This window comes from Haliotis asinina, chromosome 8 (genome assembly GCF_037392515.1).
Source record: "Haliotis asinina isolate JCU_RB_2024 chromosome 8, JCU_Hal_asi_v2, whole genome shotgun sequence".
Taxonomy (NCBI): Eukaryota; Metazoa; Mollusca; class Gastropoda; order Lepetellida; family Haliotidae; genus Haliotis; species Haliotis asinina.
The window spans coordinates 28,837,254-28,863,301 of NC_090287.1; the positions used below are offsets into that span (position 1 = coordinate 28,837,254).

Sequence of the window (26,048 nt, forward strand, 5' to 3'; positions counted from 1 at the left end):
AGATCATTTTTATTTATAGGTCTACATTGTCTTATGGTCCTTTTCCATGGATCAGGTATGATATACCAAACATATCTGAGATCCATATATGTACCTCTAATATTGAATTTCAGCTTCACATCTTCAAAAGACATAAAACCATCTTCATTACAAAGATCCTTATTTTTTGATATTCCAGATTTAGCCCAAGGACTAATAAGGTAATTTGAGTTTTTGAAATTATCATTTAACCTTAAGGGTTGTGATAAAATTCCTTGAATGTTGTCTGCTTCAATGATGTTTTTACTACAATACAACTTCCATGCAAGTAAAACATCTTTCCAGAAAGGATTATCAATTTCAACAATTTTCTGAAGATCTACTCCATATTTTAATATATCATTTAATGGGAAATTGCATGGATTACACAAATTTGTTTTTCTCAAGTACGCTTTGAGAGTAGATATTTTCATGGCATTAATAACGGTTTTAATGTCTGCATAATCTGTAAAATCTTTTTTTTAGGTACTCCGTTTAATTTTGTCATTTGTGTCATTACAAATAAATCTGAAAAATAGTCTCTCAAGGGAGGTGATAAATTCAACAGGTGGATTAGGTAATGAACTAAAAATATGAACCGATTTCAAAATAGCCAATGTTTTAATTACAGTGATTTTGCCAATTAGTGTCAGATGTCTTTTTCTCCATGTTGCCAATAATCTATCAATTTTTTCAAGTCTTTTTCTTATAAAAATTGACAAAGTAAAAAACCTCTCAGAATTTTTATTTCATCACAAACACAAGGAGCGCTAATCCAACAAAAGCTCAGTTTCTTTGAGAGGCTTAATTATCAGCATACCAGGAAACATTTGTGCACTAGTAGGCATGGCTTACATTTAATTTATGCGTAAAAACATTGCTTTGTTGGTGAGTGAAATTCCACAGAATCACTTATTGTTAATGTCATGTATAGTTACACATTAACCATGTGTCTTTTTTGATACTTTCTATTAATAGACAGGTTTAGATTATGATAATACATACTTGCAGCATTTGTCATGCTTTAGGTTTTTTTCTGTATCCCCATTTGTAGGCTGATGATATTTTCTGTACTTCCAGGTCCTGCATGTACATGCAGAATTGTTTCCTCATTCTTTACACAACTGATGATTTTTTACTTCAGTGCCTCAGTTGACCATATATGTGTACCTCTAACTTGCATGAGAATAGCATACTGATGCTGTATCATCGAAATATTTCAAGGTTTGGTAGAAAGAATGAAAGTCATAGTGTCCTTGACCATTCAGAGCGAGTGAGTAAGTGTAGTTTAACGCCTCACTTAGCATCAGTATTTCAGTTATATGGTGTTGGCCTGTAAATAATCGAGTCTGGACCGGACAATCCAGAGATCAACAGCATGAGCATCAATGTATGTAATTGGGAACTGATGAGACGTGTCAACCAAGTCAGTGAGCCTGACCATCTGATGCCGTTAATCACATCTTATGACAAGCATTGGTTACTGAAGATTAATTCTGACATATATCTTCACTAGTCTAAACACTCAAATGACATGCTAGATCCAAAAGATATGATAGATCCTGTTAAATCTATGCCTGTTTATTTCTGAATATGGATTTATACATTATGTTGTTTATCTTTCAGTAAATCAGTGACTTAGTGTTAGTGTCAGAAACACAATATTGGTACAAGCTAATTTGTCTGATGTTCATGGTCAAATAGAATTTCAGGACCTAGTGTGTTATTACTAATCAGGCCAGTTTCAGGTTCATTTGTATCATTTATGACTGTTATAGAGAAAAAGTCTATATCAAATGTTTGACCCTTACTATTTAAAGTGAATTCTCAAAGGAAATCATGAATTGGAATCTTATGTAACCTTTGTACTGTCACTTAACCACATATCTTCAGGATGTCAGCTGTTGTGTGGCCAAGTGGTAAAGTTATAGTTTTGTCAAAGACCAGGACCCCATTTCACAAAGCTGTCATACGCTATGACTGTCGTGAGTCCATGTTACACTATAGGAGGTACGGCAGTTGTAACACAATGGTAACTTTGTGAAATTGTGTCACGTACGTAGCACTTCATTTCTCATCCTTGATATCTCCAGGAATTTCAAAAGTGAAAGTGAGTTGTGACTAGAATGTTCAACTTTCCAGCGTACGCACCAGACTGGATAGAAACCAGCCAAGGGAGTTAATACATTCATCGGGCTGTCGTAGATGCATCCAGGGTATAGTGGATGTTTATCGGAAGTATATCCAGGAGATATTGAGGATGTTCATTTCTAAAATACTGCTTATATCAGGCTAACATCCATTACTCACTCACTCATGAAGAAAATGATAATGTACCAATATGAATATATCTCATCTTTAATTCCAATATACTCCCCTGTGTTAAGATCTGAGGACACCATTGAAGATCATGTTGGATTAGACCAACATCTTGTCTTTGAAATGAACATATTTTACTGAGTTAAAAGCAATTTCTTGTTCATAAAATATGATAAAAAGGATCCTTTTTCAGTTGTTTACCGTGAATACCTAGACTTGCAACATATTCTAGACATGCTTGTGCTGCATGAGGTATTTGTTTCATGGTCTGTACAACAGACTAGTGCCAGGTAAACCCTGAACACTCTTTGACTGCCTAGTTTAAGTGGAGGATGAGGGGATGCTCAGCCAATCAGATGTCAACTTTCTAAAATAATTCAGTAACATTTCTTTACATCTCAGTCAAAAATTTTGATTTGTAACTGAAACCAACTAGGAACACAAATAATCCTTGATTCATAACCCCATTAGGGTGTAGATATGTCACTGTGTGACTATGTCACTCAGTATCAAGGAAAGCGATAACATAGTTTGACTTTATAGTTTGATAGTCTGGAATGGCCCGAATTCCGAATGCTATTTAGCGTACGCTCGCTTCCGGGTGATGCACACGGCGTACGTTGCAACCATGACAACATTGAGTGAACAGTCGCTGAAAATAGTATGTTTGACAATATTCAAGGATATTATCTTGCGGAAATATTAGCTAATGGTAACCATGTCATCAGAATCCCCAAAGCGTATATACTGCAGGTCAAATAACTGTGTTATATGCTGATTTTTGTTTGTGAAGAGATTTGTGTCGGTGACCTGAATATTTTGAAAGTCCCTCCGATCCCTAAATAGTAGCCGTTGTCTGATTGGTTAAATCTATTTAACCGTCTTGCATTTGATTGGACTGTCATTGGTTGCTAAAAGGTTACCTGACGCGACCTTCTACTAGGTTTTGTTAGACTCAGTGGTGGAGTATAACGAAATACACTGAGATGAAGTTTACTTAGACTGTATCAGCAGTAGATTTGTATCTGACCTTGTGGGCTCGTGAGTGAGTGAGTGAAGTTTTACGCCGCTCTCAGCAATATTTCAGCTATATGGCAGCAGTCTGTAAATCTGGACCAGACAATCCAGTGACATGAGGATCAATCTACACAATTGGAAACCAATGACATGTCAACCAAGTCAGCTAGCCTGACGACCCGATCCTGTTAGTCGCCTCTTACGACAAGCATAGTCACCTTTTATGGCAAGCATGGGTTGCTGAAGGCCCATTCTACCCTGGAACTTTCACAGGTCTGTAGGCTCTTAAGAGTAGAGGTTAATGACATGCAACGACATATAATAGCTGGAGCAAAACTGTAACTTGTTGTTTCTTTTGTCAGAATTTCCTGATGACCTGACATGAAATATTTACAAGTGTTGCTTTTTTATTTTTTCCCCAGGTTTCTTCACAAACTTAGTATGTCATAATTGTGAAGAAAGCTGGAAAATATAAGGGAACACATTTATATTTATGTGATCCTTTATCTTTTTCCTTCAGTATATGTTAAAGCATCTGGCAAAGTGGCAAAGAAAAGACACTCTTGTTTTGGAAATAACCTCAGCGATACACATATGCTATTGTAAGAGAGAGTACATGTTATCATTGGCCTGTGTGAGTGACATTCCAGCTCTATCACTGTTGACTGCTGATACTTTAGACTACCTCAGGAAAAACAGTAGCTAAAAAACATAAACAACAACCCATGCACTCTGAATGTTACGGCACATAATCAGCTAGGCTTCACTTACACAAAGCTGTTTCAGCTCTGCGACATTGGAGGACTGAAATGAAATATGGAGGTATGCACATAGAAACATAGGTGCTTAAGGTGAGGTGAGGTGATATGGGTTTTAATGTCATCCTTCAGAATATTTCGCTCATGTGATGACATGCATGTGAGTGTATGTGTGGCTGCTTATAATATTCAGACTCAAGCTGGTTTTATAGTGCTATCTCACTGAGACATAATGTATGGCAGTTAAGTAGGAATCCTCACTCAGTCACATTATACTGACTCTGACCCAACCAGTCCTTGATGTACCCATTAATGCTGAATGCCAGACAGGGAACAACAAGTACCATATTTAACGTCTTTTGGTATGACCTGGTTGGGAATCGAACCTGCAACCATCCACTATCCAGGTAGATGCTCTGTCCACTACACCACACAGGTGGTTTAAGAGAATACTCAAGGAATGAAAGAACACCAATCACAAAGCAAAGCATTTACTTGAGCACTTTAACTGTTTGGAATCCCAATTTATCAAAACCCTGCTATCATGATACAAATGTAATGCTGTAATGAATTGTTGTACATATCAAGTATATAAATAGATGTAATTTGATATGTTTCTTTCTGAGAACAGCATTCCTTTGCAGTATATTTCAGCTTCCCCGATTCCTTAACCTTTATGAGCTTATTATGACTTACCATTACAAATCTTATGTAAGTACCCATTATACACTCTCTTGAAATCAAAATAACAAAATATTCATATACACAAATATCCCATGTATTTTGTGCATAGTTTGTGTTGAAAATGCCTTTCTGTTGAGAAAATTTAACACAATGGCAAGCAAACCAGCTTTAACGGAATGACCCTTAATTGTCGGCATATAACTCCCATGATGACTGAGAGAGTCAAGATGACTCCTTTTTCAGAAGCGTACCACAGTGCCAGGATAAGCCATGTGTTACTAGAGCTCATTATTAGGTGTTTCAAACTGGGTCTGAGACATAGAAGTCATCATTGTACATATTATTGCTTCATTTGAATATAGAGTTTAACCAGTGTGGCTGAAAATGGGCTATCAGTGAGCGAGTATTGAGTAACAGTGTGGCAGGACAATATGACTGCTGTGTGTACCCTGCTGACATAGGTTAAATGTTTCTGTCAGATGTAAAGGTCAGTACATTGACCCCTGTATTGCATTCCATAGTGTCTCTCCACACCTTTTCCCCTTTGACTAACTGGCATTATCCTTGCCAGTGTTAACATCGGAAGTTGGTCAGGTCATCATACGGCTCACAGGTCTGTCTACAGTGGTGTTGATTGTGGGAAGTGGGACAGAAGGCTTTTGTTTTCCTGTTTACCCTTTGGGGGATTTTGTTATGCCTTCTTTAGAAGTTTATTTTTAGACAGAACGACTGCTGCCATGTTTGTTGAAAAGTGTTTGATAGGTAATGTGTGATGACACATCTTTTACAAATATCATCTTAATATCACGTTGGTATAGTGGATTAGCTCTTAAGTCTAGATCTAAATTAGGATTAGGGTGAGTAATAAAAACTTTTGACACTGGAATATTTTTTTTGGTTTGACTAGATGATTTGTATGTGAAGAATACTTGTTTCATGTCAGTGTAAGATACAAGTTAAACGAGAAAAGAGTTTTGTATCTTTGTTGGAATGGCATGAAAACATTGTAAAGACATTTCAGAGCTGTTTCTTGTCCTGTTCTCAGGTGAAGTGTTCAGCATTGTTGTGTGCTATTACAGATACTTACAAAGTATGTCAGGACTACATCTTTAACTTTAATACACTGTGACTTCGTGTGGCATTGCTAAGCAATAATGAAATAAATTGACATATATGAGGATAAAATATCAAATATAAACTCTGTTTGTAGTGCCTGTAGAAACTAATATGCTAAAAGAGCATCCATTAATTCGCTGCTAAGGAATAACCACCATTCTTTGAAACAGATTCCATATAGTATTTAGGCAAAATAATGCAGAAGATAATATGTTTGGATTACTGAATCAGAGATAGATGTATTGCCATAAATGCTGTGAAATATTGTGCAGTCCATACATCATATATAAATAACATACATTTGGCATACACCTGATATCTGGGTCTGGAATGTAGTTTGGTTTAGACAGAGGTCTAGATTGGTGAGATAATAACAGGTATTAAGTAATAGGACATAAACATAGTGTTGAAAGAAATGTTATTCATGTTAAATCAGGGATCATAAATGTGAGTCTGGTCTTGACAGAAATCTAAATTAGTCCGCCAATAGTATGTAAATCAAAATTCACACACAGCTGTGACTAGGTGCAGATTTATATAATATATTCAATGACTTGTAAGTTTTAGATCCTGTTTACAGAGGTTTAATCTGTTTGTCACTTAACATAAGTTCCTGCTTGGTTTCTGTTGATTAATTTGCATATATTATTGCATGTTCGTATCTCCTGTTCCTTTTAGCAAGGTAGACTTAATGTCTTGAAAGGTAAGTTAATATCACAAAATCTTTCATTTACACAAAGTGGTGGTCACCAGTTTGCATATAACTACCTATGTTTAAGTCTTTGAAGGGCATTTAGAAGTGAAATACATAAGAATGAAGATTTTTATGGATATCAACTTCTTTATATGAGAACACAACGTTTCGGAGTTACTGCTTACTCCTTCATCAGGTGATGAAGGAGTAAGCATTAACTCCGAAACGTCGTGTTCTCATATAAAGAAGTTGATATCCATAAAAATCTTCATTCTTACCTATGTTTAGCCTAACAAAATTGTCACAAGTTTAACCAGATCTGAAATAGGTATGAAGCTTTTGTGCATGTATTCATTTATTTGCCAATATAAATATAGATAGGTATTGGATACTGCTGTATTTTCTGAATATCTATGTTATATATGATATATGTTTCAAAAACAGTAGGTGCAGCATATGACCCTGACGAGAAGTTGTCGATGAACTAACCATACTATAACGCTATATCCATCATAATTTTGAAGATTTTAAGCCTTTTAATGTTTATTTACATATTTCAAATTTCTAATTGTATAGAACAGTTAACAAACATTGTACATTTAATCATATCCCTGAGAACATCCCTGTGATGTCACAAATAGCCCGCCACCAAGATTCTCTCTATAAAAAGGCACGCCCTCAGTATCTCCGTTTGATGAGAACAAGTTGTACGAAACATGTAAGCAAGATACACCTAAGCCAATCAGGTCCTGTGTAGTCTCATATGTTACTTTTTAATCGCAGGTATAGATTTCTATTAGTGAATTTGTTCACATATGGGATTGGTTTTGTTGTATATATATTGTTAGTATAATAGATAAGAAACTAAACTATATGTTTTTATTCTGGGATAGTCAGTGATTAAGACAACACCGTGCATGGATGGTCTAGTGTTCTAACAGAAGTTTGAAATTATTTATGGAAGTGATTTCCAAACCCTTAGATATGACAAATCTTGGACATTCCTATATTATACTAATATCATAGAGCATCCTCAAGGACAGCAAATCTGGATTTGTTTATGGTGATGAATGTTGCTTTGCAGAGTTGCATCCCTTTTCTCCATTTCTGGTCCTCTAAACTCCCAACTGTGTCCTCACTCAGGTCCTTTGCTTGTAAATATGTTTCATGAAAGAAGTAAATATCTCTTTCATTCTGGACCCTACCATATTTTCTGACAAACTGCTTTGCAAATGATGTTCATTATAAAGTGCCATTAACAGATTGTTTGTTTGTTAATGCCATACTCAGCAATATTTCAGTAGTCTAGACCAGACATACCCATGCCTGACATCAGTTGTGTTCAGTGCAGTTGAGATAAATGTCATCATAGTCTGTCCTCAAGATACATTTGTCACCTCTTGGGACAGGTCGTCATGCTGAAGACCCAGGTTCGATCACCCACATGGGTACAATGTGTGAAAGCCCATTTCTGGTGTCTCCCAGTGGTGCTATTGCTGGAATATTGCCATTAGTGGTGTAAAACTCACTCACTCTTGCTACATAGATCAGTTCTAACCTGAATCATCACTGGACGCACTGATTTACATCTCTCAGTGTTTTTATTCAATTTAATTAGATTACAGAATAGGACCTCTCATTGAATGTTAATTATTTCAACGTGTCAGTTAATAAATGAAACAAGTCTAAAGTGTTTCTTTCCTTTTCCAGATGTAGGTTTAACAACTGATGGGTTCGTAGTAGATGTAAAAAGCAAAGACTCGTTCTGAACCAGGAGGAAAAACAAAATGTCTGAAGATGGGTACCTCCAGCCCAGGCCTGCAGACTATGACCTTGACACTAGACTGAAACATCAGCCTGATCAGTCACAGCCTGATTTACGTCAGGACGGACACCAGGAACCAAAACCAAGATTTGATTCTGGTAATTCTTGTGTTTGTTGTCAGAAGAAGATGTAGTTACAAGTATATTTTTCAATATTTCGAAAAAAGAAATACTCATTTGGTAATAGTGTATACCATATTTTCATGCCTTTAATGCTCACATTTTAACAAACATACAATTGTGTGGATGGAAGTGTGTATCATTCGAAAGGTTTGTAGTTACCTAACAGCATAAACTATACTGCCCACATTTCACACCAGATACGACAGTTGCTGATTTTCCCGAACTTGTTCAAGGAAATATGATATGGGTAAATGACTTTGCATGTTAAATGGACTGTATCATGAAGGAAACACAATAGATGTACTATGCAGAATATGCCTCCCCAAGCATCAGTTACACAGTGTACCATATCATGTGTAAGTACTATGCAACTTTGTACAGGAAACAATTTCAGGCTTCAGTTTGAAAACAAAGGTTTCTGGCGAATCTTTCTCAGTCAAAATCTTTTTTCTTGTGTTAGCTTGTCAGGAGCATATCATATATTCAAATATTGACCAAAACTTGAGTGTAACATGTTATATTTGGGATTACACTTTCTCGGTAAACTACAGATTCTAGCTGTTTCGTTGGGTTCAGTCCCATCTGGAATTTGAACCCACACCCTGAGTCAGGCTTCTGATCGTTACTAGAATCTTCATTTAGAAAGTGAAATCCCAAATAAAACAAATGTTACATTTGACCATGTCCTCCATAACATTTTGTATTCAAAACTTGAGTGTCACTGCTGTATTTATGACAGTTTATGGTTGTAATTACGGCGTTATTGTATTTTGTATATTACAATCTCTACTTCTGGGTCACCACATACATATTTTCTCCTTTGCTGTGGTCAACAGAACAGACGAAATCATCCAGTAGTCTTGAACAATATTTGTTGTGGAAGAATCATGTTGACATCTGCACTTACATCCAGAGCCCCTGCGTGAAGTTTTCCATGAATATGTGTATTTGTTTGGAAATTGCCTCTTTTGTTTCTGTAACTTAAGGGTAAGTATGGTATCTTACCAAAACCCTTGCATCCCGATAACACTTCTGTTTATAACAACATTCACTGTTGAGTGCACAGCTAATCTCTAAAGAAATGGATTAACCTAAACAAAGGAACAATCTGTATGGAAATAACAATTCAATGACTACTATATCAAACATTTGACGGATCCTCTCTGAGAAAGCAAGCCTCAGCTTACTTATGGCTGAAGTTCTTGTTTCCAGATCACATCTGGAGGGAAAGTGTACAATATTCCATCACCAAATTTAACATAAAGAAGGCCTGGTATTGGGTTCCCTTTGATTACAATTCTTTAAACAAGTGTGATGTGTGTGGCTCTATTGACTTTGTGTGTTTACTGAGAGTGATGCAAGATTTTGCTTACAAATCCATCTCAGATACTTCTCATTTGAACTGTTAGAATCCCTTGTTTGGTAAACATTTATGACCTGCAGAACATTGGCTTTTCGCCAAGTATCAGTCTGTGAAACGCTGTGAAGGGTTTATAAAATCCTCCTCAGATATTTTGTATGGATAGTGAGGTAGCTTTGTGTTGAAAGTGTTTGCTTTTCATGTTGAGATCCTAGTTTTGATTTTCCACTTTGATAGGATGAGTAAAACCTATTTATGATATTACCAGCTTGAATGGATATTGCCATGATAATTCTAAAAATGTCAACTCACTCACTCTCACCCTGCGGCTTGATCTGTAACCAGGGAAATATGGATAATCTTCATAGGATTGTTTAATTCTTTTGATAAAAGATCTAAGCTATTCTTCTGAAGAAGCTTGAGATCTCTTCTGAAGAGATCAAGAGATTAGGATTTACTCCACATCCACATGGGTAAAGCTGTACTACTGTGTGAGGTGAGCATTTGACCTGAGATAACGTGCAGGGTTACACAGATAAGTTAGGACAGGCTATGTGTAAACACGCATTATTAGACGCCCCCAGTCGTGTGGCTCGATGTGCTTTCAAGGCAGGTACTTCATGTGGCTCAATGTGCATTCTAGGAAGGTACTGAGTGTGTGCTCTTCCGGTTGAGGCAAAGGTAAACAAGGAGGTGGCCTAAAACTGGATTGATTTAGGTTGTGTTTGAAAATTTGCGTCTAAGAGTAAAAAGTCAGCATTTAAGAAAATGTTCTCCACAAATTATTTGAAAAACCATTTCTTGATTTAACAAGCGAGGGCAAAAGTAAACACAGAGATCTCGGAAGACTAGAGGGTTGGAGACAACGAACATTTGGGGAATGTCCTTGGTGTCTTGTTGGAAGATATATTTTCTGAATTTGGATGGTTTGGTCATCAAATGAGGGAGGACTTCGACTCATGTGATGGCTCTGCTTGAGAGGAAGACCAGGCTTGTTGAGGAGGGGAAATGAGCCAGTTGTGTCAAGTGGAGGTTTTCTAGTAGTGATGTGTCGTCAGTTAACAGACTTGTGGACTGTGTAGCTGTTCAGTGAGTATCACATATTCTGCTGTTAAATTAGATGTTAGAATGTGATTTAAACATGATATTGTGGCAGACATGATCTTATGGGTATAACTTGTTGAATACTTACAAACATCTCAGGACTTATTGTTCAGTTGGTAGGTTTATTGTTTAACTCCATTTTCTGCAACCTTCCAGCTGTATGGTGGGTTGGACATATTAGTTATTAGATGTGAATAATATTGGTTGTAGTGTATGCTGAACTGTTTCCACTATTGTGCATTTTAAGTTTTGCTAAAAAATGTTTTAATATTTGCATGGTTGTTTCTTATGGCGTATTATTATGTAGTTGCTAGAGTGTATTGTTGAGAAATGATTTAGTGAAAGTAGAGTTGTGTTTTATAACTGATGTTACTTTGACACCTATGTTTGTTGAAGTGTTTGTCAGGTTCATCCAGTGCTCTAGCCCCTATAACACTCATATCAACACAGGTATGACCTTGCACGTTATCACCTTACTGTAAGCCTGTCTGTGCAGCCTGCAGATTCGTCATGCATTCAACACTAAAATATTTTGAATGTTTATTCTATCTGAATTGTCCAACTTTAGTCTGTTTGCAGTGAAAACGTATCAGTGAATTTCACTTTAAACAAAAAGTAAGTTTGAATACAGTGAAAATAAGGTCCTCATAAGTTTACCTTGCCAATTGCACATTTAATTCTCAGAATTTTATTCAACTTAGGATAAAAGTTGTTTATCAAACCATCATCGTTTCAAATTGCTGTTACTGGTGTGTATTACAAGGGGATACTCACATAAAATGAAACATGAAGAACAATTAGTGTTGGTCTAAGTTAACGCTCATCATGTACCGCACATGCATATTTTTCACTGCTCCAACTATTGTGCTTATATCCGCCTTATAGACTATAGGAGGAATGTACGTATTTGACAAGACTGTCAATCTGTATTGTAAACCAAAAGTTACTGTGTACTGTAATCTGATTGGTTGAAAAACATGATTAAATGGTATTAGATTCCCGGAAACTGAAAGACTTCCGCGTATTGACACGTAAACAATTGTTTTGTTGTGTCATCAACAGTGGTGACGTCATTCAAATCATATTGTGACGTAAAGTTAGAATGACGTCACAAATTAGCAACTCCAGATGCTACCATGAGAACCAGCTGAAACGGTCAGCTGATGACACTTCACTGCTGTGTCCGTATTCAATGTAAACGAGTGCAGACAATAAAACCCCTTTGGTTTACTTTTGTGTTTACAATGTCGATAAACATCATGTGTTGGCCAATTTCCAGGTGTATTGAGTATTTGAAGCACGGGAATATTTCATTTGAAACGCCGTCGGTTCCAAATGCATTCCCGTGCTTCAAATACTCAATAACACCCGGAAATTGGCCAACACATGATGTTTATCTCCTAAATGTATACCAGATGAGTCACAGGCTACATAGTTCATGTGCTTTATGTTGTGAGGGGTGTGTTGGAATTATTGTTTCATAATTTCATGGTATTTCTGGGGAAAGGGAAACGTAAAACTGCACTACTGATCATCTGGGAAATGACGAGTATTAAAACATAAAGTAATGATGATGCTTGCAGTGATATACTGTTAATGCGAACTGTAAGAAATATACAGAGTCGACTAACATTTATGTATTTTGGACACAGGGAATTAGGGTTGTCACAGTGATTGTTGCCTTGCATATACAGATAGAAAGTTGTGTTTTGTATTGGAGTCAATGAAAACATTTAAGCGGAATGACTATTTCAAATCATTCAATGAAAATGATTGTGAAATATTTTGTGACAAAGGTAAGTATGAGGTTTTTGCTGCCATTCAGAGCCAATAGAAGTAGTTCACTGGTCATGATGGGGACATGTATTGATGTATCCTGAATGTTTGTTTATGTACCCTGATCCCCAAGGAACTTTGGCCCTGAGGGACTAGTAAAGAACCTATTTATCTTATCTAACACCTCAGTGTTAATTTTGAATTGTTTGAAGCACAGGTAAAAAACTTTTTGCAGCCATCGCTACATTTTGCAGATGACAAGAAAACAGATTTAGAGTAACCTCCCTTTCGTCAATTTGCATTCACAAAACATCAGTAATTTCAATGTTATTTGAAATAAAGAATTACTGCCACACAGTGTCAAATGAGTTCAGCATTCCCAGTAGGGTACATAGAAATGCTGCTCGCTTGTTAACGCAGTACACTGAAAATGATAGAAGAGCACACAGCCAGTTAGAAAACAACATTTATGTGTGAGGAAAGGTAAAATCCTTTTTGTGCTACTTTATCATGCGAGTGACGATATTATAATTGGAAACTTCGACTGCACATTACTGTGACTTAGTTAATCTACATACTGAAGTTGACCTCAGTGTATTGCACCTACATGTTATGTTGTACAAGCTGAGGATTTTAAGCAGGTCCTCCTTTACATGTTGCTGTAGTCACTTGTTTGAATCAGGCACAGTAAAATATTTTACTGTTTGTAAGTTCAATAACAAATGTAGTCACTTTAAACTTCAAGTAAACTGTATTTGTGTTTTGTAAGCTTTGCTAATAATAGTCTGAATCAGTCTGGTGTAAGTCTGATTATATTTTTGTCTGTTTTATAGTTCAGACACCAAAGTTTGCAGAAATGTTGCTGAGAGAAAAGTTTGATTTTTTGCACTCTGACGGTTTGAAATGGCTCCAACAGTTTATCACCAAAAATCTTCAAGAAAAGATAGGTGTTCTAATTTGTAGATGCATATGGAGATATGTTGGTCCAGGTGTTTCATACCATTTTGATGGTCCTTCAATTTTTAACCCTGCAAAAGACAAGATCCTGCAAGTAGACTACAAAGTATGTGTACTTTAAACACATTTTAGAGTGTCATGTAGAAGTTGAAAAATGTCTTTGTGACGCTTCTACAGACGAAAAGAAAAAGTTCTTTCTTCAGTGGTGTATTGAAATGAATTGCCAGGTTATCAAATCATTTAAACTTTTCATGTGTCTTTAGTATATGTACTATGTACTTAAAGGAGATCAAAGTAAGCCTGATTCTCACATATTAAAGCGAAAATTGGTGCTGTAGTTCTTTGAGTAACATATGTTGACATTTCAAGTATCAGTTCTATGAACAAGTAGGTTTCTGGATGAACCGAGTCTGGTCCTGTACATGTAATGTTACACTCCCGATACAATGACTTTGTTATAGTGATGCCCCCAGCCACAATGATCTTGTAAACGTGGAATGTTACATGTTACAAAGGTTACTAACTAATCTGTTGTGAAGGGACCACGTTTCAGACAACAAACAAGTGGTAGTTCATTGAGACCATACTTACATTGCCACAGCTGTAGCCAAGGAAGACCAGTGGTTTTCTTGCTGGATAGACTTATGGAGAATTTTATTGTTTGAAGTACCCACTAGGATAATTTCATGCTGCAGAGCAGTCTCTTTGAAGAACATCAGATATAGAATTGATCTTTGAAAAACATGTTTTGGGTGAGTAATATCTAAGATTTTCTGTATTCTTACTTTGTTTCAAGGAAATTATTTTGGGTAGTTTTTTTCACCACAGTGGTAAATATTGAGTACATGCTTCAGCTTTCTGCCCATTTGAAGACAACACGTAGTGATTACTCAGAATGCTGTTATACATAGCAGTGTGGAATTACCTATTTACTCATAATACATTTCACCTTTCAAATTACTTCCTTGAGTGTTTGGGATTTGCCAAGTTGATAATGACGTACATGATTTAGGAAATCTTCACCATCTTGTCATAGAAAGTCTTCCTTGCATTTAATTTGGAGTTTCTATTGTTTCATGTAGCAGACGAGAAATGGAAATTGTTTGATGGTGTCATGGTTATACTGAATCAAGGGAAGTGACTGCGCAGGCCATTGTTTGTGTCTGAGACCAGGATAATGTCGGTCACTGTGTCAGAACCTGGCCTTTGCAGCTACATTGCTCATGCTGATTGAAAGGCCAGTGGTGTTATTACAGGAAGTCGACATCAGTGCGGTTGTGATGGATGTCAAGGGAAAGCGCTTATGTGATATGCATACAACCTGATTGAAAATAAACAATTTTTGAAAGGGGTAATAGAAATAATATTCTGTATATATCCTTTCAGACTTCACTTCAATTAAAGTTAGAACATGCTTAATCAGGTTTAAGAAATACTGTGTTTGTAGCTATGCTGTTGTCATTTGTTACTCTTTGAAACAACCTCATTTAGGGATAAACGGAGTGAGTGAGTGAGTTTAGTTTTACGCTGCATTCAGCAATATTCCAGCTATATGGCGGCGGTCTGTAAATAATCGATTCTGGACCTGGCAATCCAGTGGCCAACAACAGGAGCATCGATCTGCGCAATTGGGAACTGATGACATGTGTCAACCAAGTCAGCGAATCTGACCACCCAATCCCATTAGTCGACTCTTACAACAAAATTAGTTGCCTTTTATGGCAAGCATGGGTTGCTGAAGGGTCCATGGCCTTCACAGGTCAAGGATAAAGGAGTTAATGATTTATTTCACATGAATAACTGTTACATGACAAACAGTGAAAATATCCTCAGTCACAGGGACAGTCATTTTATTCTATGTACAGATGAAACTATGAACATGATTTGTAATAATAAATGAGAAGTCAGTTCATCATGCCCTTAATATTCAGCCACTAACCGTCCCATGCAGATGCACGGTAGAATTGATCTAAAGTAACCCATGCTTGGAAGAGGCAACTAATGTGATCGGGGGGTCAGGCTCAGTGACTCGGATGAAATGTGTCATCGTATCCCATTGCGTAGATGGATGCTCATGCTGCTGATCACTGGGTTGTCTGGTCCAGAATCAAACATTTACTTACCACTGCCATATAGCTGCAGTATTGCTCAGTGCAGCGTAAAACTAAACTCACTCACTCAGTCAATCTCTAACCTTCAATTAAATGCTGTGTCATGGCACTAAACACAGAAGTAACAGTGATAATACAATATTCCAGTGTGACACGTGAGTCCTTTAACCACTGGACTACCTTATCACCCATTTTTTTGTGGAGCTGAATGAAGTGAATTTATTATGCATCTATAAGCAGTTATTGATTAGAGCAGGGAAAGGGATCTTGATTCTCATACTAGACATAATAGTTTCCATGACAGATTTGCATTGCCAACCCTGGTACCTTCCTATTAACCCATGAAAATCTGGGCGTTAATGGGTCGTTACCACCACATGTTTGTTTCAGAAGGTAGTCAGGCCTGCTGGTTGATGCATGTCAGTGTATCCTATCTGTGAAGATTGATGTTCATGATGTCAGTCACTGGATTGTCCAGTCCAAACTCAATTGTTTACAGATCACTGTTTTATAGCTGGAAAATTGCTGAGTGTGGCGTTAAACAGCAAACAATTAGATCAATATCTGTAACTATGGCTTTCCTGAACAGCATCTTTAATGCTTAGATATACAGAAAATGGAAGTTATATATTTTTTGTCCTAATTTGAAAAAAAATCATAAACTAATTCAGTAAAACATACATAACTGGATCAGGTCAAATGTTTACTTCATAAGAGACAATGGAGCTGCTGTCATCATTTTTCTTTCCTCAAAGCATCATTAAAGCAAGTGATTAGTTTACTTTTTTGAATGGCATTGTAGAAAGTGGGAAGTACAAAAATGACAAATCTATGGATAACAACTTCTTTTTATTGTGTGACATTTCATAACAGATTCTTGTACCATTGTCTAGCAGGAAATGTTGCTCTCACAGATTCCAGGACGAAGATTTGTCATTGAAGTGAGTGGACTTACCAGCAAGCTGAATAAATGAATAGTCCCATGGTTTATCATGACCAGATAACAGCAAGTACTGGCGACTTCACCTAACACCCACTCACTGACAACTACAAGTGTCATTTCCCAGAAATGTGTGGCTGCACGTAACTCAATAGCTGGTTATTTCCAGGGATTCTGGCACATCTACCTATATACCCAGTGCTCAGGTAGTGTTTGACACTTGATATGTTCATACACTTTATCTGATTGATGAACACTGATTAGTGGAGGTGAGATACAGCAGTTATCAACAACTCTGTACACAACACTAAAACCTCATGTATCATTGGCATGAGTGGGTACACAATGTGTTAAGCCCTACTGTCACTAATGCTAGAATATTGCTGGAATCAGTATAAAATAACTTACTCTCTCTCACCTGATCAGTGTATGTACCGGGATACTGAACACAGAGCCATGAAAACTGAATTATTTCTACATTTTCAGAGATTATGTTTAGACTCTTTTCATGCAGGTATAAACAGATTAAAGGTTTTAATATTATAACAACAAATTTTGTTCCCCATCATGCATATGATGTTGATTCAGATTGCCATAGGAGAGCTGGATAATTATTAAAACACAATAAAATTGTCCTTCTTAAGTAAGAACAGGCCAAAGAGACACATTGACTGTTGCTTAAGAAAAGCTTTCTGCATGGTAATTGTTTTGATGATAAAAAAGCCCTTTTAATTTACTTCTATTGTTTTTGGTATTTTAACATACATTTGCCCGAACCAGGATTGATTTAAGAAAAGTCTCTAAAGAAAAAAACTTACTTTGTGAAAACAATATCACCAACTTTGGCTTAGAAGGAAAAAAATGTTTCACTTAAGTGCAACTGATGCAGATTGGTATTTTGCAGTCTCCCTTCCTCCCCTCGGCTATCCAGGATTCATTTTACGCTAGTTGTTTTTTTGAAACATAAAGTCTTTTATGGTGGTTCAAACCACACTTAAAAATCTTTAACAGCTGCCAAAGATGGACTGTATCCCTGTACCAACAGCTGGTGCCATGGATATGACTGTTTTAGTTCATAAACTGCAGACTGGTTCATAATGCATGTTCGGTAGTCTGTTGTAGTTAGTTTGTGGATAGTGATTGCACATGGATGCACACGCACATGTTGACTTCTTAGTGTGAGGTAATGTTAGTGGATTTAACGTTTTTTGCCTCTGGTTGAACTCCATTTTGGGTATATCTGTATAGTATGTCAGATACATGTATATTCATATTGGGGTGTGTGTTTTTCCTTTCTTCAAGGCTGAATAAATAAAGTATTTAAATCACCCAGGTATAAATTGACCGTGGATAGATAATCTAAGTTCTGGTAAGATAATTCTTAGACTAGTGTTAAGTCAATGTGAATATATAGTTTTGACATTTATTCAGGACTTTAACATTACAATGGGGCTGGAGCGGTGGAAAATATTGTGTTTAAGGGAGTGTGAAATTGACACTTTTCACAACTGTCTTGTTTGTCATTGTTCTCTTTTGTTTCGTGCTCACACTATTGATCACTTGTTTGTCTGGTTTTGATTCAGTTTTCAGTTGTTATATCCACTGGATGATGATGGACTAAATTTGGATATATTCTTTCACATCAAACACACTCATTACTTGGAAAATAGATCACATAATTAAAAAGTATTACAAAACATGAATGTTTGGTAAAGTGTGTTGTGGACACTGTTCTTTTTATATGTCTTGTAAGCATTGGTAAGATTTAAGGGTTAATGTATTCTTAATGAGAAAGGAAAATTTCCATGTGACATTACAGATCTGTTGAAATCTTTTAGAGATTTTTGACAGAGAGGGAGACACAGGACAATCATGCACTGTTTACAGGTCATATGTGATCATATATGTATGTAGTCAGTTGAAATATTATTGGCTTTTTGAGTAATAGTCTGTTTACTGTGAAAACATAACAATGAAAAAATTTCACTTTAAACAAAAAAGTACATCGAATATAGTGAAATTTAGAATGCAAATCCTCATGATTCTACATGTCAAATGAACATATATATCTCAGAATTTTATTTAATTTAGGATTAAAGTTGTTTAACAAACGATCATAGTTTCAAATCAGTATTATTGGGGGTAAGTGCAGTAGTTGGAAAAAATGCACATTTGATGAGCGTTAACTTAGACCAACCCTACTTGTTCTTGGTGTTTCATGTAATGTGCATACCCCCTTATGAAAACAATAATAGCAATTTAAAACTATGATCATTTGTTAAACAACTTTTACCCTAAGTTGAATAAAATTCTGAGATTTAAATGTTCACTTGGCAATGTAAAATAGTGAGAATTCGCAGTCTTAATTTCACTTTATTCGATGTACTTTGTTTAAAGTGAAATGCATCATGACATTTTCGCTGCAAACACACTATACTCTACATTCACTTTCTCCCAGGTGTAGCTGACCTCGAGATGCATCGTTTGTCAGACTCTTCAAGGCCGAAGTCCTCGGCCATGTATGAGTACATTGACTCAGACTCCCACTACGAGGATGTTCGAGGGACCCTGGCAAGGTAATCACAGCTATGGACATTTAGCAGTATTTTACTAAAAGGGTCTTCTGAGTTACCATTTTCTAGGTAGATACTGCTGAGGCAAACATTACGAGTCCTTCCTGAATTTGAGTATAGTGTAAAACTAGTCGACTGATGTAAATTTTGAACCCTGCTTGACTGTTAAATCAAACTGACGTGTGGTGGCTGTTTCCAGTAAGGTAGTCTTGTCAATTCCGTTTGGTCCTTTAATAGTGCAGAGACCTATGATTGAGGTTCTGCATTATCCTCTTGGAATAATTCTTACTTTGTCATCTCCTGCCAAAGCTTGTACGTGGTAGAGTGGTAAATGTCTCTGGCAAACATTACTTTAGGCATTCATCCACATCAAGCAAACTCAGTGACATAACTGAAATTCATGGTGCCTGATTTCAGGAGTGTCTCACAGATGCCAAATGGAGGCAATGACACAAGGCAGTCAGTTGTGTCAGATTCACGGTCTGCTTTGACTGATGTAACAATGAATACAGACGATACTGCTGCCATTTTCCGATCAGCGACTGACAAAAAGTGAGTATCCTAGTGATGGATTTTCTCTTCAAGTATAATGAAGATCTCCCTTGACTTCGATGAATATCTCTAACATACGTTAAATGACATCAATGAAATATGTATAGAAATACCTTTCCTCTATATTTTCATCATTTGATCATTCATCCCATGTAGATATGGGACATGTTTAATGAAGTTACAAATGCTTAATAATTCACTAAATCTGGTGTGACAGTACTTGTATGTGTTCTGGTATGGTTTTGGTATTCAGGTCTGATTTACAATTCTCTCGGGAGTAACAGCAAGAGACTAAGCATACATAAGATCAACGACACATGTATATGTACATTCAGCCATTAATGTTGTCTCTTCGCACATGCTGTTAACACATCTGTGTTGTACTGGTATATTGTTAAAGAGAACTTCTTAGTGGGTATTGGTATGCTGTGATCGTCTGGATTAAGAGGAAACTATGAACCACAACATATAACCAAATGCATGATATTTGAATACTTAATTCTTGTATATCAAGATTTACTGTGATGACCTTGCGTGCACAGATGCCATAAGTTTTATCTGTGTGTTCAGGAAGCGTTACAACCCTCTGTACCAGCCCGGGGGTGAGTCAGCAACATCATACACCCGCAAGAAGAAACAAAAGCAGCAGGCCAACCTGGAACGTCATGTACGAGTCCAGTGTGCTTTCCTTGTTCTCATCAGCATCGTTGCCCTGGCAGCACTGGCTCTCAGCCTCTACCTAATTGTCTTCCAAGGTACGAGCTCCATCTTTCTCAGTGGTGGGCTTCAACTGGACAATTATGAAAATGCAACTGTTTGTGTTTTATTTTTCTACATATTATCTGTCAAGCTCAAGCAAATTGTTTTTGCCATCTTCCAGCCTCACGATTCCCGTTTTGTTTAACTTTTTATTTTTTTACCCCCCAAAAATGCAAAATCAGCCATTAATGTATTACTAACTTCAGGAAACAAAATTTGAAAGAAACATTTTGTGTGTTTGAGATAAGCAGAAGTTCTCTAGAATCAAACATAGATATTAAAGTGCATAAGAATGCAATTTGAAACTACAGTCACTTGTTGAAGTGACCAATGATGTTTACTGACAGAGCTTGTTTTTGAGACACTATCCACCCCAACTTTCAGATGACATAATCAAAAGGATGTAATTTATTCTAATGTTTTGACTTATTTATGCATGATGCCAAGGGTTCAAATGAAATACTGAAGGGTCACACAAGTGTCAGCTCTCAACATATTGTAAACAGTGCCAACTTGATTGTCATTTATATTTTCTTTTATGCTTGCGCTTTCCAACTTTCTGACTTCATTTTCTAGTTACGGATCACAACAAATATGTTCTAAGCAGACTCAGCAGCCTCGAAGAGACTAACAAGAAACTATTACAAGAAGTAAGTGTCACAATACTTATATCTAGTTACAGGATAATAGATACCATATCATCACATTATAATGCTATCATGCATATTATGGATAACAAGTTCTGAATTTACTTTTCACCTTTCTGGGTTAGTTCTTCACCCTTCTTCATCCTCTAGAAACATAAAAATAAATCAATCAGTTGTTATCGATGAGCTTTGTCTTGTATTACTATGCTAACATGGTGATGCCTTTGAAGAATTTCATCATCAATGTGTTTGTTCATTCATGTTGAACTAAGTATGAGTGACTATTTTATGCTGGTTGACAGTTTTCAAAGTAATGATAAGTGAACATCTAATTAATGTGTATATAGGATGGATGGGAATTTTTTTTGAAAACTGTTTGTTTTTTCTCTAGATGTTTCCAACAGTGTATATATGTACTATCTATTTCTTTTCTGACTTTGTTACAGCATACCAGTATAAGTATATGAGTAAAATTGTCACTTGATTGTTTAGTTGCTGTGTGACTTGTTACGATATAAATAAAGCTGAACATTGGTTGTAATAGAAACACAAATTTACACATTATGTATATCATATGGTCTAACTATAGAAGATCATGTTCCTAATATTTCTTATGTGTAGAAGGTCTCATTCATGTTCGTAATGTTTTGTGCTCAGAATGAAGCACTCATGGTAATTGTGACAGCAGCTGGCTTCAACACTTCTTTGACTTCATCACCACTTATTAAAACTGTAAGTTATGTTATTGTTCTCATGTTCTAGTTGCCATCAGAATAAGGTCTCTTTGGAGTGAGTGAGTGAGTGAGTGAGTTGAGTTTTACGCCGCACTTAGCAATATTCCAGCTATGTGGCAGCGGTCTGTTAATAATCGAGTCTGGACCAGACAATCCAGTGATCAACAACATGAGCATCGATCTGTGCAGTGGAGAAGCGACGACATGTGTCAGCCAAGTAGGCTAGCCTGACCACATCCTGTTAGTCGCCTCTTATGACAAACATAGTCGCCTTTTATGCTAAGCATGGGTTGCTGGAGGCCTATTCTACCCCAGGACCTTCACGTGTCTTCTTTGTAATCAGTTCTGAGAAGCTGACTAGTTCTCTAACTTTCTACATGACTTAATGCAAGTCATGAATACAATTTATGAATGATCGTTGTGTTGAAAGTTGAATTTTCTGTCATGGCTGTCTTTACAGTAATGTAGAGATACATAAGTGTGAAGAAAAGGTTTGTTTTGTTTATTAGGTTTTGAAGTAGTGGGAAACTTTACTCTTCATTTTATCTTCATTCTTTACATCCTTGTTTGTTGATGGATCCACTTTAATGTTATACTGGTGAAATAATGATTCAAATTACTATAAAGTCTGGGTCCTGATACACAAAGCATCTGTAATGTTATCACCAAAGCCTTACGAATGTCGTGGGGCATTGAGTGAGTGCATGCGTGAGTGAGTTGATTTTTACGCCGCAATCAGCAATATTCCACCTGTATGGCGGCGGTCTGTAAATAATCAAGTCAGGACCAGACAATTCAGTGATCAACAACATGAGCATCAATCTGCACAATTTGGAACCGATGACGTGTCAAGAAAGTCAGCTAGCCTGACCACCTGATCCCATTAGTCGCCTCTTACAACAAGCATAGTCGCCTTTTATGGCAAGCATGGGTTGCTGAAGGCCTATTCTACCCCAGACCTTCATGGGTCATGTGGTGCATTGAAAGCTTTTTGGATTAGGACCCTAATTCCTTCACTCATCTAAACTGTCTTTTCAGCTGATTAATGCCAGTCAGACAGTGCAGACATTTAATGAGCAACTCAACAGCCTGGATCAACAAATGGCCTTCACCCAGGAGAATGTTACACAGATGTTGGAATACTGGTCGGCCTACTTCAATGAAAGTATTGTGAAGACCCAGAAGATGCCCGGACCACAGGTGAGTGGAGAACATATAGAATTTGTAATAGCCCTATTTTAAGGCTGTACATGCAGTGAAATTGTATTACAGTGTAATTGTGATGAACAATATGGTATATTAAAGTTTGACAATTAACACATCAATGAGCGGGCCAGGGGGCTGACTTTGTGTGCTGGAGCTTAGGTTCCTGACACTGAGGGTGCAGGTTCGAATATCGGATGGAACTCACCCAAATAAGTACTATACTATAATTTGTACTATACTATGAAAGTGAAATCGAAATGTGGCCAAATATGTTGCATTTGGCCACTTTCTAAATGGCATTGTGTAATCACAGATACCAACCATAAAGTCGACTGACTTTGAAATCATCAAAAACTCGAAAGCAAAGGGAGTATTTTATATTGATCATAGATTGGAGAAAATTGTCATCATCTGTAAGTTGTGGCATCATATTCACATGTACTTCAGACTGAAAATGTCACATTCATTGTGTTTGTTGCCCATTGAAATCAAGAAAAATGAGGAATATTTCTCACACTGTAGCTTTTACTGTCATACCACTACAAGACAACTCATTGCTGACAGTGATGTTTGGAAACTTAACTTTACATCTCAAAAGGAGAAAATTGCTAACTAAAAATGCTTTATGGTTCAACTTCTTTGTTATACAAGGTCACAACGTTTCGAGACAGTTCCTAGTCTCTTCTTCAGGTGAAGTGAGGGTAAAACTAAAGGGATGTAGTATATATAAACACATAACAGTAGATAGATAACAATGGGTAACAAGATCTCTACCACACCTAGACACCAAACTCACAGCCCAAAGCATTGTCGATCTCATAAGTAAATGCTTCGAGACTTCATATTTCAACTGGAATGGCCAGTTCTACCAACAGATCCATGGATTGCCAATGGGATCCCCTCTATCACCACTACTGACAGAAATATACATGATTGCCTTTGAAGAAACTGCCCTGAAAAATGCACCATTCACCCCAAAGCATTGGTTCCGCAAAGCAGATGATGTCCTAGCCCTTCTGGACGACAACCAAGATCCAGAGGACCTGCTGCAACACTTGAATTCCCAACACCCAAGAATTCAGTTCACAATGGAAGAAGAGACACACCAACAGCTTCCCTTCTTGGACATTCTTCTCCACGCCAGCAATCCATAGCCACCAGTGTTTACCGTAAACCAACACATACGGATCAATATATGCATCACCAGTCCAACCATCACCCCCAGTTCAAGAAAGGCATAGTAGCTACCCTGGCACGAAGAGCAAAAGCGGTCTGCAGTCCTGACAGCCTCCACAGCGAATTGAAACACCTGAAATCAACCTTCCAAGATGGTGACAAGTACCCACCCCATCTAGTCAGCAGCACCATCACCAAGACCCTGAAAGAAACTCCTAAGTCAACTAAACCAGAACCTTCCCCAGTCAGAATTAACATACCATGACCAGATAGGTCATCGCATCAGCCGTCTCATCAAGAAAACAACAGGAATAGACGTCACCTTCCGTAGCGACACCAACCTGAAAACACTACTATCAGCTAATGGACGTGGGCCAACAACACCTAAATGCAAAAATCCAGCAGGATGCATCTACCAGATCCAATGTGGTTGTAAAGAGACATATATTGGGAGAAACTGGTCGACCACTGGCTGTCAGGTTAAAAGAACACAAAACATCAAGTCTGCTGTCTGCATCATGCACAACCCCAATCACAAGATTATTTGGGACAACACCAGGACATTAGTTAAGGACGCCAATGACTTCAAAAAACGGAAGCTCCTGGAAGCCATTTCAATCAAGCGGAACAAGCCCTCAATCAACAGAGATGGTGGTGTTTACCTACCCAATGCATGGAACCACCTTATCCTCAGTAACCTTTATCCAAACATCTTTACCTGTAACTCATTAACCTAATCAATACAAGCCTGCATGCCAGTCAGCTGAAGCCTGTACATAAGTTAAGCCTGTACATCAATCAGTCGAAGCCTGCACATCAATTAATAGAAACCTGTATATCTTGTTACCCATTGTTATCTATCTACTGTTATGTGTATATATACTACATCCCTTTAGTTTTACCCTCACTTCACCTGAAGAAGAGACTAGGAACTGTCTTGAAACATTGTGACCTTGTATAACAAAGAAGTTGAACCATAAAGCATTTTTAGTTTGATTCCACCAACTTCTAAATGCCTTTGAAACAACTTATACGACATCATCATGGGGAAAATTGCTAATTGATAAGATTGAGTATATCCTTTTCTAAAAATGATCAGATAGTATTTATGAAAATGTCTGCCCTTTTTGACTTACCTTGTGATGAAAGATTTTCAGTTGGGGGTTTTATTCCTGACCAATGATTAATTTGTACTGGTATGTCAGTGGAATGTCTGAGTGTGCTCAGCTGCTCCAAGGGAGGTAATCCAGGTAATGTGGAGTAGGCTTTCACTTCTATCAATGAACAGTGCCGTACTGTCTATGCAGGGTCCAGCAGGGGTGGGGAACCTGTCAGCGTGTGAATACCAAAATGTGACGAGTACTTCAGTCTCCTCCTCCTCACCCTCCAGGACCTCCCTGCAACCTGATTTGAACCAGCTGGAGGTGAGATGGTTTTTGTTATCCCTCACAACAAGTTCGGAGTACGCCCTGCAGTATTATAAAGTGCAAATTCATCTTTTTTTGGAGCAGAACATGAAAATCATTAAATATGTCTTCGCCAAACTATAGATAGCTCTCAGTCTGGTGGTGAACTGGTGTCTGTTGTACTTCTAAGTTTA

The 26,048-nt window shown here is 37.2% G+C and overlaps 1 protein-coding gene across 3 annotated transcripts in view; it reads left to right on the top strand.

Moving 5' to 3' along the window:
* The window catches only part of LOC137294605 (uncharacterized), a 39,039-nt gene that overhangs the window by 4,419 nt on the left and 8,572 nt on the right, over positions 1–26,048 (top strand). For 2 of the 3 annotated variants that reach the window (XM_067825660.1, XM_067825661.1), the window contains exons 2-9: positions 8,317–8,529; positions 19,260–19,377; positions 19,792–19,926; positions 20,497–20,681; positions 21,262–21,335; positions 21,990–22,064; positions 23,105–23,266; positions 25,756–25,872. In XM_067825660.1, coding sequence (XP_067681761.1) covers positions 8,394–8,529; positions 19,260–19,377; positions 19,792–19,926; positions 20,497–20,681; positions 21,262–21,335; positions 21,990–22,064; positions 23,105–23,266; positions 25,756–25,872 — 1,002 coding nt within the window. In that variant the 5' untranslated portion in view covers positions 8,317–8,393. Of the gene's footprint in view, positions 1–8,316; positions 8,530–10,538; positions 11,003–19,259; positions 19,378–19,791; positions 19,927–20,496; positions 20,682–21,261; positions 21,336–21,989; positions 22,065–23,104; positions 23,267–25,755; positions 25,873–26,048 lie in introns of those variants that run through there. The other variant, XM_067825662.1, reaches the window with a different exon arrangement.